We start from the raw sequence: 15,460 nt of genomic DNA, 5'->3' as shown, positions 1-15,460 counted from the left end.
CAATCCTAGCAGGACAGAGAATATAAACTCTCTAGAACTGCAAGTAAATCTTACTCTTGAGAATTCTGGTAATAATTGAATAATCAAATACAAATTTGCAAGAGTAGCAAGACTGACCAGGTCATACCCTTTTGACCAGAGGAAGCCCATGGTGCTTTTTTTCCCACTATTGCTGGCCGATCTGCTGAATTTGACTTTTCTTCTCGTCAGACCCTTGATTTGAGGGTCTATGTTTCTAATAGTGCAGTCCAAGAAGAAGAAATAATTTTTCCTACCTTTGTTGATTGTTTCTTCTAGTCTATCAGCATTGCTGTTCTGGAGATTGAGTCCTGCTATCCAAACAGATTGGGTTAGGCCCTCATCTGTTTGTGATCACGAGGACAAATAGAGTGGTAAGACTAAATATTAGGGTCTTGAGTGAACCAACAGGCTCTGCAACCTCTTCCCCCTGCCCTCAGGGGCTTAGCTGCCTGCCTGTGCGTCAGGCCAGTTCTGATGTGGTGCAGTTGTGTGACCTTGGATCAGGCTGCTGAGAAATAGCCAAGCTGTGAGAAGTTTCATCTGGGCCCTCTCTGCTTTGCCTTAGGAGCTGCCTTTAAGCACAAGACCTTGCTCTTTCCTGAACTGTACTGCCTCTGACCTCCTGCTTTGACCTCGGACCTGCCTCATTGCTGTGGATGTCTGGCGATCACTGGGCTCACCCCTGTTACTGCTGCTTGATCTGCACTGCTCTTCTTGTTCAGGTACTGTGGGACTGTGTTTCTTGTTGGTGACAATATTGCCCCTGCCTGCCTTGCTGTCACCTTCCTGGCTCACCTTCCCCTCCGCGGTAGCCACTTTTGCTGCTCTCTGATACTAAAAGCCTTGTGGTATAAGTGTTCTCATTGCTAATCTACCTCTCCAGCCAGTGGTATGTGCTTAATATTGAACAAGCTTAATATTGAACACTCAATAAACTATTCCATATGTCAGTGGAAGTAACCTTCAGTAGCTATCCCCTTTCCTCTGCTGGGAAAGTGGCAGAAAGAAGGGCTTAACGTGTAAGTCCTCTCATGTGTCTAACTGCTATGGCTTTATTTCTACTTCCATGCTGTCTCTTTCACCTCCCTTAACCCGTCTGCCTTGGGAGATCATTTTAAGAGACCTGTGTAGGAAGCAAAGACTCTACTTCACATTGGTAAAGAACAACTAGTATTTCTGGAGATCTAGAAGGGGGAGGGGAGAGTACAAAAGAGGACAGATGGGACATTTATTTAAAAAACTTAATGTAAATAGTACTTAAAAAAAGGGGGCGGGGGGGGCAAAAAGTTTTTTATGTGTTTTCCTTGTGCCTGAAAATCAGTTTGATGTTTCAAACCTGGCGCTGTTTCAACATACCAAATTCCTTAGTGTTGGACAGCAAAAAAGTTCCTTCTCTTCACTCTGGAGGTTACAGACTTACATGTACATTAACTCTGCAATCGCAGACCTATTCCTGCCCTTCAGTAGAGCTGTCTGTCTGACTGACCCTCAGATGGCTGTGGTCATGGTTCAATTCAGTCACTTGCAGTCTGAGCTTGTGTGCTAATCTGTTGATTTGCATCCCTCTATCTTTTCAGTAGAAAATGAATCTGAATAAGGGTAGAATAGGGATGTTAGTTAATTTTCCAGTTCCTATCAACATTCTGCCCATGGGTGCATTTGGGAAGAACTAGACATTTCATTTAGATTAGGTTAGAATACAGCCTATGAACTCTGCCAAACACAAATATCTGCACTAATGTCCTAAGTCCTTGGGTGATGGTTTTCTTTACTACTGCACTTAAACAGAATAGCCATTTAGATCTCAATGGATGGTTCTTTGTAAATGTATTATATAGAACATGAGGTGATGTCGTGGTTTAACCAGCTGAAACCAGGACAGGTGATGAAGGAGCTTTCTGTGTCAAGAGATCCTTCTGTTGCGGAAGTGGTGCATCCTGAAGTGTGTAATTCCTACAGTGCTGCATCTTTAAGGGAAAGTTATCAGCTGAGAAGAAAAAAAAATACTGTTCACCACATGTACTGCCTCTGAAAGCTTGGACATGAAGAAACTGGTTGGCTTTTGTTGTTGTTTTGTTATGGGGTTTGTTTGGTTTTTTTCCCTTGGACAAATAGAAGACAAATGCCAATGGCAAACTTGCTTCTAATTGCTTGCTTGTTTGACTTGACCTATGTTTCCTTCTGTGTCATTACATTTTGAATATCATGAAAAGAGGGGCAGGATAAGACTGGAATGATTGTAACAGTTCTAACAGTCAGACATGCTTGTGTTTTCTGGGCTGATGTTATTAACAAATTAACAAATCAAATCAAACACTAATAAATATGAAATCACAGTAACTACAGAAGAAAGGAACAACAACAAATGTCCCTACAGCTTCTAAGAAAGACAAAGACTGAATTTTGCCAGAAAGCAATCAGAAGGAACTGAAGATTGTTAGCATTACTCTGCAATGCCTGTGGGCCTTTCTGTTAAGTGATCCATGGCTACCTGCTCACCCTTGTTACCATCCCAACGAGACACAGCTGCAGGGACCTCTCCTGCAATGCAAGCTGCATCAATTAACTTGTCTGTGTCTGTTTTATTTTTAATTCTCCCTGCATTTTGTCTCATCGGATTGTCCTTTTAGTTTTGTAACCCCCAGACATCTGGGGGGGGTCTAACCTTGACATGCCTTCAGAATCCTGGTAAAACAGAGCATACTGGCACCCCCCAGTCCATTGGTTTTGCCTCATTTTATAATAATGAATGAACTGTAGACTTTCCCATTTTAACAATTTTTTTCCCTCTGTGTTCAAAAGTATTCTCATGTTATTCCAGAGTGGCCACGTTTTCTAAAAGGTATTCCAGTCGCTTACTAATCTCATATCAGGATCTCTCTCTGAGAATGGTTATCTTTGACTTGAGAAGTTCATGCCTATAATGCCACATCTAGGGACATCTGCTTTTTACAGATCATAGGAGTGGCTGTGATGGTCCTTTCACTCAAGTACACATTCACAGATGAAGAAGCCAATTCCTGCTTTTTTATTTGGGTCTGTTTCTGCAAGTAGCCTTTTGGAGGGGGGAAGCATCTACATTATCAAGCTTGGGACCTGGAGTAGTGCAATATGATTTGTATCTTTACTGATGCAGAGGAATTCCCTGTTCTGAGCCAGGAGGTTTCTTACAATTGAAATACACAATGCTGTACAAACAGTTTTATAATAATGCTTGTTAGGTCCACCAGTTCTTTGCAACTGTGTGGGGGTTTTTGCTTGGTTGGTTGTTTTGGTTTGGTTTTTTAACTATCTGCTGCTTTTCAGAAACACCCAGAAAATAAACAAGAGTCTACTTCTGGTTTGGATTTGGAAGGACTTGAGAATTAATATTTCCCAACAATTTTTAGGTCCCTGGGATCTCAGTACAAAAACCACCCACTAAGTCACTATTGTTATGGCTTTCGCTTATTGTTCTCTACAAGCCACTCACCCACAATTCACTTAACTTCATTTGAGTGATATGTTTAAAGGGAATTTTCATAGGCTGGATTTGTAGGACATGTTCCCCAGCATTTATTATTCAGCACAGCTTTCTCCTTTAGTTTTCCCAGCACTTCACCAATGTGAAACAGGCTAGTGGGTGTAGCTGCAATAGCTTTTCTCCAGCTGTGGGAGCATGCCTGGCCTAATAATTGTTCTATTTGAATAGGCATCAAGTACGGTCATGCATTTTGCATATCATATTTGATATTTGGTAATCAAGTTCCTCCTGTTGTTATTAAATTGTGTAGGTATAAGCAGAAGTCATGGGGCACATCTGTAAGTTCTGTCAGATGAGATAGATTCCTCCTTTTTTCCAGAACTGGACCTGAGAGCTTTTACAGATGCTAGACATGTTCTGTGTTGGTCAACTTTATATTTACAAAAGCACTCTCTTCAGTTATTTTTTCCTTGTAGTGGTATTTACATGAACTGTATCAGTAGACTTTATATTGTGGCTAATGTAAAAAATCTGTTTACCTTACCTTTCAAAAGTGTCACAAAACAGATTCCCAACATGCATGTTAGAAGCAGACAGGTATTGGTAGAGCTCACAGCAGTCCATCTCCTCACTGAAGCAGTTTCTTTTTTTGCTGGTGTTGCCAAAGAAATTAAAGTTCTTCCAGACTTCCCCCTGCCCCCCTCCTCCCTGGATATAGTATCACAAATCCAAAATCAACTGTTGCTCCTTTAGGCTGGGGGTTCTTGTTTTCTGTGTGTACCGGGAAAATCTCAGGTTCTCTGTCAATTCAGATGAAGTACCACTTTACTCCTGTTCTAGCTCTTACACGTGCTAGCCAGCTCAGGATAATGACTTTTTCCAAATCACATAGTAAGAGCTCAGAATTAATTTGGACAGTTCGGGGAGGGTGTGCGTGTGTGAGAGCAAATTCTGCATTTGCATAAGAGCTGGCCATTGAATTTTGCTTCCAGGAATGTTGTTCCGTTCCTCTTTGGTCATCTTCCCAACTGCCCACTGAGCTGTGAGGTTGAGAAGTACCACAGAAGCTCATGCAGGGAGTCCCTCTTTCAAAAAATAGATTGTTTTAGCTTGGTGGATTGTATTATTATTTAAGAAGGGATATTCTGACCTCTCTGCTTTGGGTCTTAGTTGTAAGTGGGATAGAAAAACTGCTGGAAAGCACTGGCCTTACTTGTTCCCTTGACTGCCTTGTTCCCCATCCAGGCAAATAAGAATTACTGTGACTTCCTAAAGGTGACTTCTTAGATCCATATGTCCTCTGTGCAGCTTTTCTTTGCCCAAAGCATTTCCAGTGTTCTGTAATGAAAAATCTTCTGCCTGATGACAGATAGACTATTAACCCCCTTGCTGCTTTTTCTTGTTTTGAAGCTGGAAGACTACAACTGCCTTTTTCAATAGATACTTTGTAGTTACTCCCCTGACAAAGACTTTATCTTCACTCTGAGGTCTTCTGACAGGCTTTTTTGAGAAACCACTACAGACTGATTATTTTACTATATCAGACAAAGAATATAAAGTTCTCTTTTTTTTTTTTAACAATGTAGTATCAGTATTTGATAGTTGATTAAAATATGCAATTCAGAGAATATCTTACTGAGACAATCTCATGTTGTACAGCATGTCTGACATGATCACAGCAGTCACTTCTGGCTTTAGTATGTACGAATCCAGTTTCGGCTTTGTATCTTGTCTGAGGTCTGCTTATTTTTGTGAGTCCCCAGCTCATCTGGTGTGAGTTGTGGGTGAGTTCAGCACCTGGGCTTCCAGGAGTGCAGGATTTCTGTCAGAATAGGACTCTCACTTCAGTTAGGTTTGGCACAGCACAAAGCAAGTAGAGAAGATCTGGGATTAGCACTAAATATTCAAACTGATTCTGAGCCAAACTGCTAATGTAGAAATACTGGTTCAGCTCTGCACGTATTACAGTTTAATTTGGCTTTAGTGAGAAAGCTACTGTACCTACTTTTCTGGGAACAAGAATCTACCTCTTATACACCTGAGTTACCCCTCTGACTTAATAAATCAACCAACATTGATGACCTTGGGCTGTTTCTTACAGGAATACAAAATGATGATGGAACTGTTTTTTATTGACTACTTCTGTGTATTTTTACATACACAAATTACTATTTGACTAAACATGGAAAAATTGAATAGTGGGAGATTCTTTTCTCATGGTTTAAAGTCCTCTTATAACTGGATTTGGCCTCAAAACACTTTCTCCTCTTTCATTGAATTGTATTGTGGGGGCTTCTTGAGAAACTGCCTGGAGAATTTTTGCTTTCTGTTGCATCTCTGAGACAATCTCTCAATTCTAACAATATAGGACTGTAAGAATGACTGTGTCAGAACTAAGTCCAGTATCCCGCTTCCAAAAGTGGGCAATGACAAATATACAGGGAACACTAATAATATTGTAAGCATATAGTGTTATTTTCCTGGTATAGTCTCCCAGCTTCCAGCAATTTGTGTCTTGGGGACCTCTGAAGGCAGCAGTGATGCTTTTGCATTTTATAATCTCAGATAGATTTATCCTGCATTGGTTTGTCCAGGTGCTTTCCAAACCCTTTTGGCAACCAGGGCACCCTGTGGTAAGTAGTTCCATAGTTCAGCTGTGTGGTATGGAGAAGTACCTCTTTCTTTGTAACAGATCATCCATCTGCCTGTTACAGCTGAAGCCTGTAATGCTTGTATTGGAGTAGCTGGTGAATGATCAATCCCCAGCCACCCCTTTCATGCCACTGCTGATTCTGCAGGTGTCCATCATTCCACCTCAGCTGTCCCTTTTCCAGGCTGAGGACTACTCATTTGCAGCTTTTATAGAAGTCACTTTGTATGCTGAATCAACTCTGTTCTTTTCTCTCCCTGTCTTTCTGGGTGTATATGCACTAGAGAATATATAAAATCATACATGCGTATCTCATTTTCAAGAGTGAGGTGCAAAGTGTAATGGAAGACCAGAACTGCACACAGTATTAGAGATGCAGATTTACCATATTCTGTGGCATAATGTGTTTTCTGTTTTGTTCTCTTTTGTAATAATTACTAATATTCAGTTTGCTCTTTGACTCCTATTGAAAACTGAGCTGGTGTTTTTGCAAGAGGCATTATAAACTTCTTCCTCTTGGTACAGACAGTTCAAGGGTCCAATATGTATGTATTCTTGGGATTGTTTTTCCCCAGTGCATCACTTGACATCTACTTGAATTTAATCTCTCTCTGAGCTCTGCAAGGTCCTTCGGTGATTCTTCAGTGATTCTTCAGTCAAGCATCGTAACTGTTGTTAACCAAATCACTTGGTCTCAGCAGAATTTGCACCTTACTAAGCCCTGTTCCAGATCTTTCACAGTTGTGATGAGCAGAAGAGGTCCCAACTCAAGGAACGGAAGATGTCCCAGCTCAAAAGTCCTGTGGGATTTGCTGGTAAAATTGTTTCACTGTGAAAACTTACTTTTCACTCTTTATTTCCTAAACAACTGTTCATTCATGACAGCACCTTCCTTTTAATCTAATGACAACTTAGTTTCAAGAGCTTCTAATAAGGGACATTCTCAAAGGCCTCTGGAAATACTAGTAATTATATGAACTGAATCTCCCTTGCGTATGTTTGACTTCATTAAATAAAGCCACAAGATCTGCATGGCATGAATTTCTGTACAAAACCTGTGTCAACTCCTCCCCAGTATGTCCTATTTATTTACTGGGTTTTGGTTGGGTGTGGGTTTTGGGCCTTTTTTTTTTTTTTTGCTATTTTGCTTCGTAATTCATATTGGTCTTACAGGTTTGTAATTTTCTTAAATCCCTGAGTGCCTGCCTTAAAAATTGGCATTGCAATAGCCAACCGCCATCTGAGTTTTTAGCAAGAGACTTGATATTTAAACTAGTTCATTGCTGATTTAATTATCTTGTAACACTGAGGTGAAAACAGTTTGGTCCTGGAGACTTGTTAGTGTTAATGATTTGTTTTATAACTTAATCTTCTACTCTTCAGGGTGAAACTGAACCTCCAATGTATCCCTTCAACAAACAAAAACCAGGGTTTTTGGCACAGAAATCTTCAAGTTCCTTTGCACTGAATTCAGATGTAAAACAAAAGATTTTTTTTTTTTTTTCTGCAATGGTTGTATAGTCTCTTGAGTAATCCCTTTAATCTTGATTTGTCTCATTGCCAGATTCTCTGGCATGCTCCCTTGTCCTCATGTATTTGAAAAAGAATTTACTAGTTTTCATACTTCTAGCAAGTTGTTCCTAAAAGTATTTTTTGGCCTCTTCACTCTGTTTTTTTACATGTAACCTGCCACAGTTTACAATTCTGTTTTCCTCTATACTCCTCTATTGGGCAGAATTTCAACTATCTGAAGAATGCCTTTTTGCTTCTAGTAACTCCCATTGCTGTTGAGGCATGCCTACTTTCTCTTCCAGGATGGGGTCTTTTTGAAACCCCTCTGTTCCCAGAATGCAGATTTCTAACCTTTTTTGCATGTGACCCATGTTCTGAAGAGTGGTCATTTTAATTTCTGAAGTTCCAGAATTGCTCTTCGCATTTCTTTTTAACGAAGAAGCTATTGTAGCCAGGCTGAATGATACTTGACCGACCTGCAGCATACATGTATTTCTCACTGAGGGACAGTGGAGGCTTTTGTTTCAAACATCTCCTGTTGTCTGTTTCCTGCTTGGGCTATTTCATGGTCAGGGAGAACCTACGCTTCCTGGGTTTTGACTGAGCCTGACTGGGGAGTGTCAAGTGCCTATTCAGCTGCTGCAGTGGAGCAGCTATCTCACAGATAGGCAGGAATGCAGTTAACATCTTGCAGTTACTCTGGCTGGGGGCTGAAACAGTCTCATACTAGGTAGGGTGTGGGCTGAGGTACTCAATGCCTTCCTTGTCCTGGCCTTCACTGACAAGAATTCCCCAGGCCTTTGTGCCTGCAGGCAGGGTTCAAGGAGAGGGGCTACCAGTAGTAGAGGATGATTCAGTCAGCAGTTACTGAGAAGGTTTGACACATACAGTCTGGGGGACCAGACAGGGTGACCCAAGTGTGCCAAGAGAGCTGGCAGGTGTCATAGCGATGCTACTATCACCTTTGAAAGGTTATGGAGATCAGGGGAGATCCCTGCTGACTGGGGAAATGTTGGGGTTACACCCGTCTGCAAAATAGTGGGGAGGATGATCTGGGGGACTGTAAGGCAGTCCTCCTCAATTTGGTGTCTGAAGAAAACCATGGAGCAACTCTTCTTGGATGCCTTTGCTGGGCCCATGAAGGAGAAGGTGATTAGGAATAGCCAGCATAGATTAATCAAGGGCAAATCATGTGTGACCAACCTCAGTGCCTACGAGTGATGAGATGACTAGCTCTGTGGAGGAGGGAAGAGCAGTGGATGTCATCTACCTTGACTGGGGCAAGGTTTTTGACAGGATCTCTTACCGTACAGTTGTATCCAGGTTGGGACATCACAGTGTGGAGGGATAGCATGATGGTGAGGGGCTGGAGGCACTTGCCCCAGGAGGAGAGGCTGAGGGACTGGCCTTTATCTTTGTTTCCCTATGAGGCCAGTTAAGCACTGAAACAGGGACTGGGAAAGGTGTGCCAGTCCCTGTCCTTGTAGACTTTTAAGATCCAAGTGACAAAGCCCTGAGAAAACTGGTGTAAGTCAGTGTTGACTCTGTTCTGAGTAGGAGGCTGGACTGGAGCCTGAGGGCCCTTCCAAGATGAAATATTATGTGACAGCTTGTATATGCTATGTAATCCAAGGATTTCCATTCTTGGAGCTTCTTCTTCAGACTTGTGATGTCTACAGGGCCATGCTTGTGTTCCTTCTTTGTGCTTAGTATATGGACATGTAAGGTGATACTCACCTAGCGCTATTTCAGTTCTTTTCAACTGACTGGTTATTTCGTGGTGGTCAGCATCTGAGGTGGGCTACAGGGGCAACAATTAAATTGTGGTATACAGATGGCTGTGTTTGCAAGCCAGAGAACTGCCTGGGAACTGATGATATCAGATCTCTGGATTGCGGATACACTGCAGCTACGTCACTTGGTCTGTGCAATGTGTATTCCCCGGACACCCTAATCTGCTCCCTTTTTACAGGGTCTTTATTTTCTTCATCCTTATCAAAGTGTGCTGTGACAAGAGCCAGCCTGCCTGTTAGTATGAGGAGGCAGAGAATCAGCGTTATCACAAGAACAGCGTTTTCGTAACAAATGCTTCCAGCGCTTGGAGGAAAGAGAGGGCAGCTGATCTCGGGAGTTACTTTGCCTTGCCGTCTCCGCTTCCGAAATGCAGGTTTTCCAAAGTCCCAGCGGCTCTTCCAAAGCCAAAACGGTATCTCCACAAAACAGGACCCGGAGTCGGGGAAGAGTCGATGCGTTCTCACGCCGGTGCGTCAGAGCGCTTCCCAGCGCAAAGACAAGGGCAATTAACAGTGGGGGCGGAGAAAATCCGCAGCTGCCCGTTTGTGCGCGGGGCCCGAGGACGAGGCAGGTGCCGAGGTAACGCCGAGACGGCACCGCCCAGCCGCCCGCTCCCCCTGCCCGTGCCTCCCGGCCGGGCGGGGAAGGGTGTTGGGCCGGCACCCCGGGCCAGCCCCTGCCCCGCTCTCCCCGCGGCCGAGCGGCGGCGGGCAACCCGGGCCGGAGCTGGGCGCCGCCTCGCGCCGGGGCCGCGCGCAGGCGCCGCCGCCCCCGGCCGGCTGGGCCGGCTGGTTCGCGACATGGCGGCGCTGCGCCTGCTGCGGCGGGCGGCGGGGGCGCCGCTGTGCCGGGCCGCCTCAGCGGGCCGCCCGCCCTCCGTGCCCGAGCGCATCGAGGAGAAGCGCCGCGCCGCGCTGCTCGGCGGCGGCCAGGGCCGCATCGACGCCCAGCACAAGCGGGTGAGCCGCGGGCGGGGGCGAGACGAGCGCCTTCCCCCGCCGCCCCCACGGCGCGGCCCCGCCGCCGCCGGGTTCCGTAATGGGGCGCTTCCGCTTCGCGACAGGCACGGCGGGGAGGGGTAGTCGCAGTCGCGGCGGACGCCGGCCCGGGACCCGCTGTCTGCGGGGTAGGCAGGGGAAGGGGGGGGGGGCCGGAAACCCGGGGCGCCTGGGCGCAGGCCGGGGCGGCTTCGCGGTTCATTTGGAGCGGCCCTTTTGCGGGGGAGCTTTACTGAAGCGGCGTTAAAGGCTGCGTTACCTGTTACTGCGGGCAGAAGAAAAGGGTAATTCATTTACTTCAGCTCTGTCGCCAAGGTTGGCTGTGGTGCGCATGCGTGAGGGGTAGCACGGGCAAAAGTTGCAACTTCTGCCTGTCGCGGGACGGTTAAGTTCTGCCTCGCGCAACACTTCGCTGGGCTTGGAGGCGTACCATCCCGCGCAGCTTCGTCTTTTACGCTGCTGTTGCAAATCTAAGCTGATCCTCTATGAGATGAGAGCCAAGAGTTAGAAGAGTGGAAGTAAGGCGGAGGAAAAGGCTGATGGGAAGGGTGGCAACAACTGGGTTTTTAGTCTCGTCTCTATTTTTCAGAATTTAGGCAATGCTGAGGAGGGTGGCAGCATAGTTTTCCTGTTTCTGTTTATTGTTTCTTGCTGGGGTGCAAGGACCCAGTGGTGCCATGATGGGTTGTAGGCATCAAGGAGATAGTAGTAGCCATTCACGTGAAGACTAAATGAATGATCCATTCACCCATCAGCAGTTTCCCTCCTGCAGTTACGCAACATCTGAAAAGACTTACAGTCTCACTGAGTTACATCTAGGACACTGACGTACCAACACACAAGCATTTCTGCATGTCTGGGGGTCTCAAACATCTTACAGTTTATATAAATTAAATCTATGGCTTACATTAGTCTTTCCTGCATTTGTTGATTTTCATGAACTTTTTGACCTACTGGTCAGAAGTTTTGTAGAGAAGCCGAGCTGTGTTTTAACGTCATGTTGAGGTGGGGTCATGCCATCCCCTGAAGAAGGCAACCCAGTTGCCCTGACCTTTGCAGGCAGATGCTTACCTGGGTTGGAAATAACAAATTTTTTTTGGAAGGTTAAGATAAAAAGAACTTTACAATCATTTATTACTGCATGGCATCATTAGTACTGAGCAAGGAACACGTGTATCTGGTCAATTGATTACGTTCTTGGCCGTTACTCTACTTTTGCCCATACCAGTGTCCAGCAGAAAAAAGAACAAAAGGATTTAGTCAGAAAATCCCTGCAGGCTGTCATATTTCCTTTTTCCTCTCATTTGCTCCAGCCAAATATCGAGCATGGCGAATTGAGCCTTGAACTGTTGGTGAGGACTGGTTTAGCTGTGGAAGGGTTCCATGTTTAAGAATAGAACAAAGGCCTTAATAGCGGCATTCAAATGTGTAGGCAAAAATAGCTGTGATGCTATTATAGCTTGTTGAAAAGACTCTGAGATTTTCCTTTGTCTTGTGGTAGTGCTGCTCCAATAGCCAGTCCTCTTTGCAAAGCTTTCTTTTCTGGCTTGCATTATGTTTGTTTCTAAGGAAGATGATCACTATATAGGTTGTTGGCAGCTTTGGGGGCATGCAGTTGCTTAATGGTCCAAATGTAGCAGATCAAGAGAGGCTATGTTTGTTTAAGCTACATCCGCTGGTGGTCAGTAAACAGAGCCAGAACTACCTAATGGCTATATTAATTGTTACTTGCTCCATTTCAGGGAAAGCTGACAGCAAGAGAACGAATTCTTCTGCTGTTGGACCCTGACAGTTTTGATGAATATGACATGTTTGTGGAACACAGATGTTCTGACTTTGGGATGGACTCTAGTAAGAATAAGGTAGTTTTATTTCATGTAACTCTTGTTTCTTTGTCCTCTGCTGTTTAACCAGCCAGCTGGTTGAAAATAGGGTCTTCTGTTCACATGTAATTTCTTTTATTTGTTTTGTTTTCTTTTTTTTTTTGGTGTGTTTTGCAAATTTCCTTTTATTAGTCCCAGTTTCCATTTAACAGTTTACATGATTTACTTTTCCATTGTCTAAACTAGATACCTTTTTTTTATAAGGTCACCTGTTTGCTTCAAATATCTCCCCAGATATTATCTTATATTTATATTTTAAATAACAGAGGAGACTGCAGAGCTTTGTAGTTACAACTTTGTCAATCAAGTCAGATATGAAGAACGAATATGGGTAGATACTTCTGCCTCCCTACAGGTAATGTTATACGATGAAATAACTCTGATCCATATTTATGCCTGCCAAGCTATAGTAATAAAATCCTGTAGGCCTTAAAATCAGATATGTTTGGAAATTCAAGCATTCATACTGGTCCATTAGCAAGTTGCAGTCTGCTTGCTTATGCAGTTTTCAGATATACGGCTGTGTATCCTAAACCAACATGGTACATGAGGTTCATCATGTAGAGGGGCAATCTATGGCTCCCCAAAGTCCCTCACCATAACATTGATGCCTGATAAATTACTACACAGGAAAAGTATTTGGTTGCAATTTAACACAGAAAGGACCAACAAACATGCTGGGATGTGTAGGTGGCTAGTGCAGATGTGCCTAGTGCAGATGTGCCTGTTCAGTGTTAATCTTCTGTAGCAAAAGTCCCTGTTTCCTATGGAGTATTCTGGTTTGGGGTGTGGCGAGAAGGTGCTCCGTATCTGCCACTGCTGAATGCTGCATACAATGACTACAACTTCCGTTTATGTGGTTATTAAACCAGTTCATCGGTCTTCATTCCTTAAAGTTGCAGGGCTGCTTCCTATGGATGAGGGAGATCAGCAGTCTTCCACCATGAGCAGCTGGGGCATTGGGAACCAGCAAAGGTGTAGGATTAGTTTTTGTTTCAGTAGCCAGGAGGCTGATGGGACTTCGTGCTGGGAAGGATGTCATGCTAAACCTTCTCCCCTCAACGAGTGTACAAGCAAACATCTTTGCTTCCTTAAGGAATTTTTTACTCTTTTCCCTAGCAAACTGAAATAACTGCTATGCTGCCTCTCGTCATACTCCTCAACGTTGCATCCTACAGTGCTGATAGCAAATTACTGTTCCTGAAGACAGGAGGAGTAGCAAAGTCCTGATAGTGACAGGAGGGTTAATTTTTTCCCTTGTCCTTCAGAATTCACCTTTCTGTGAGCTGCAGATAGTGTTTACAGAGCACAGTTTCACAACAGATGACCTAACTGTGGCCAATGAGCTGGAATATTAGTTTAGCATTGAATTTCTCTGAGTTCCTGGAACTTTCTGAAGGTAGGGTAAGATTTGTATTCACATCCAGGCCACTCTACAGGCTGCTCGGGCTTTTAGGAGTCATCTACGCAAGTCAGTGGCTGGAACTACAGGTGTGTTTCCTGCTGTTCTTTGTGCCAAGAACCAAGAGTTGGTAGAAGTGCTGTCTGTGCAGCCTGAGAAAAGTCCCCAGACTGGTATGACCTTCCTGAGAACAGGTCACCTTGAGCATAAATGGCCCTGAGAGTGGGCCCTGCACAATATACTCTTTTTTTTTTTTTTCTTCCCCCCCCTTTTTTTTTTTTCTTTCTTTCTTCTACCAAACAGCAAAAAGCATTTAAATGCCTGGAATTCCTTTATGACAGCCCAGTGAAGTTCCTTTTCTACTGTTGTCTTGAAAGACTTCTGAATATTTCCTTTACTAAAAAGTGAGACAACATTGATAAGCAGATTTTAAGATTCACAGGCTCCATTTTCTCTTCCAGCTCTTTCTTTTTCCCTTATTTACAGAGTGAAAAATAGGACTGGTCACGCTGAAGTATTTGGGGTGGCTGTAGTTATATTTTTTGACCTTTCCAGGGTTGTTTTTTTCTCTGTATCAACACCTCAAGAAAGGTTGTGTGCTGTGTCCATTCTTTCAAAAACATCAGCTGGTCTTAAAAGATCTCCTCCTGTCTCGAAGGATATGATTTGCCTTAACTCCAGATGTGCTGAAATTTGAGGGGAAACTGTAAAATTCACTAATCTTTACACTAATGCGCAACTGATATGTGGTATTACTCTAGTTTTCCTTTCCAGGGCTGTGGGAAATCTTTGTAGAGCTCCCACTGCAAACATGATAAACCAGTCCTTTCAGAGAATCAGTCTTATGGTTCAGCTTGGTACTCAGTGCAAGTTTGTGGGGTTTTTAGGGGACGTCATTGCTGCTTTTGATTTTTTAAAGATTTTTGTTTTTAATGAATTTGTTTTCTAATGCAGTATCCTGGAGACAGTGTGGTGACGGGCCGTGGACGGATTAATGGGAGACTGGCTTATGTTTTCAGTCAGGTATGGTTTTGCTTGTTGTTTTTTAAATAGCATGAACTTATCCTTTGAAATAAATTCACAATAGTTCAGTGTGACCACGTAGCAATGTACCTCTTTACCTTTCTACCAATATGTGTAAGATAGACATAAGATTCTGTGGGAGGAAGCAGGGCACCTTCAGACAAGAAGCAGCAAAAAAGCATTTTTAAAAACTTTGTTGGGTGATAAATGCAGTTGTGACAAGGGTGAGATGAAGAGAGTGATGAATGCAGAGCCAGCGGTAATGTTTTGAAAAAACAAACTGTTATTACTTCAGTGTAATATCATTGGATATTGATATGCTGAGAGACTGGAGGAGTCCACCCCAAAACACGTTTTTGCTAACCAAGAGGTGAATTAATGGAGAAGTCACTGAGCGCTGTGTGCTTAAAGCAATTGCAGGCTTTGACTCTGTCCCTGCAGTTGGATGTGCGTGGGTGAGCTCCTGCAGGCCTGTGAAGACCTGCGAGTGTCAGTGGAGGGCTTTGTGAGTTCTGAGAACCATCTTTTGGGTTTCAGGCTGCAGAATGGGGGCTGTTTGCTGGAGATGTCCACTGGAATTGCGAGTGGAATTCATGACAGAGGGCACTTGAGCAACCTTGAATTGTTTCTGAAGTTTGAACTCTCTGACTAGTTGAAGGAATTGTGATAGACAGCATATAAATAGATAGATAAAATATACTTTTTATGTTAAAA

The 15,460-nt window shown here is 43.8% G+C and overlaps 1 protein-coding gene across 3 annotated transcripts in view; it reads left to right on the top strand.

Annotated features, from left to right (window-relative positions):
* The first annotated feature begins 9,716 nt into the window (after positions 1-9,716).
* The window catches only part of PCCB (propionyl-CoA carboxylase subunit beta), a 28,974-nt gene continuing 23,230 nt past the window's right edge, over positions 9,717-15,460 (top strand). The window contains exons 1-3 of one of the 3 annotated variants that reach the window (XM_075032137.1): positions 9,717-9,908; positions 12,181-12,300; positions 14,678-14,746. In XM_075032137.1, coding sequence (XP_074888238.1) covers positions 9,732-9,908; positions 12,181-12,300; positions 14,678-14,746 — 366 coding nt within the window. In that variant the 5' untranslated portion in view covers positions 9,717-9,731. Of the gene's footprint in view, positions 9,909-10,126; positions 10,400-10,571; positions 10,723-12,180; positions 12,301-14,677; positions 14,747-15,460 lie in introns of those variants that run through there. The other 2 variants (XM_075032138.1, XM_075032139.1) reach the window with 2 other exon arrangements.

Source organism: Buteo buteo, chromosome 7 (assembly GCF_964188355.1).
Source record: "Buteo buteo chromosome 7, bButBut1.hap1.1, whole genome shotgun sequence".
In the NCBI taxonomy this organism is placed as follows: domain Eukaryota; kingdom Metazoa; phylum Chordata; class Aves; order Accipitriformes; family Accipitridae; genus Buteo; species Buteo buteo.
Note: the sequence above shows the minus strand (reverse complement) of the source record. Positions and strands in the feature narration are given on the sequence as shown.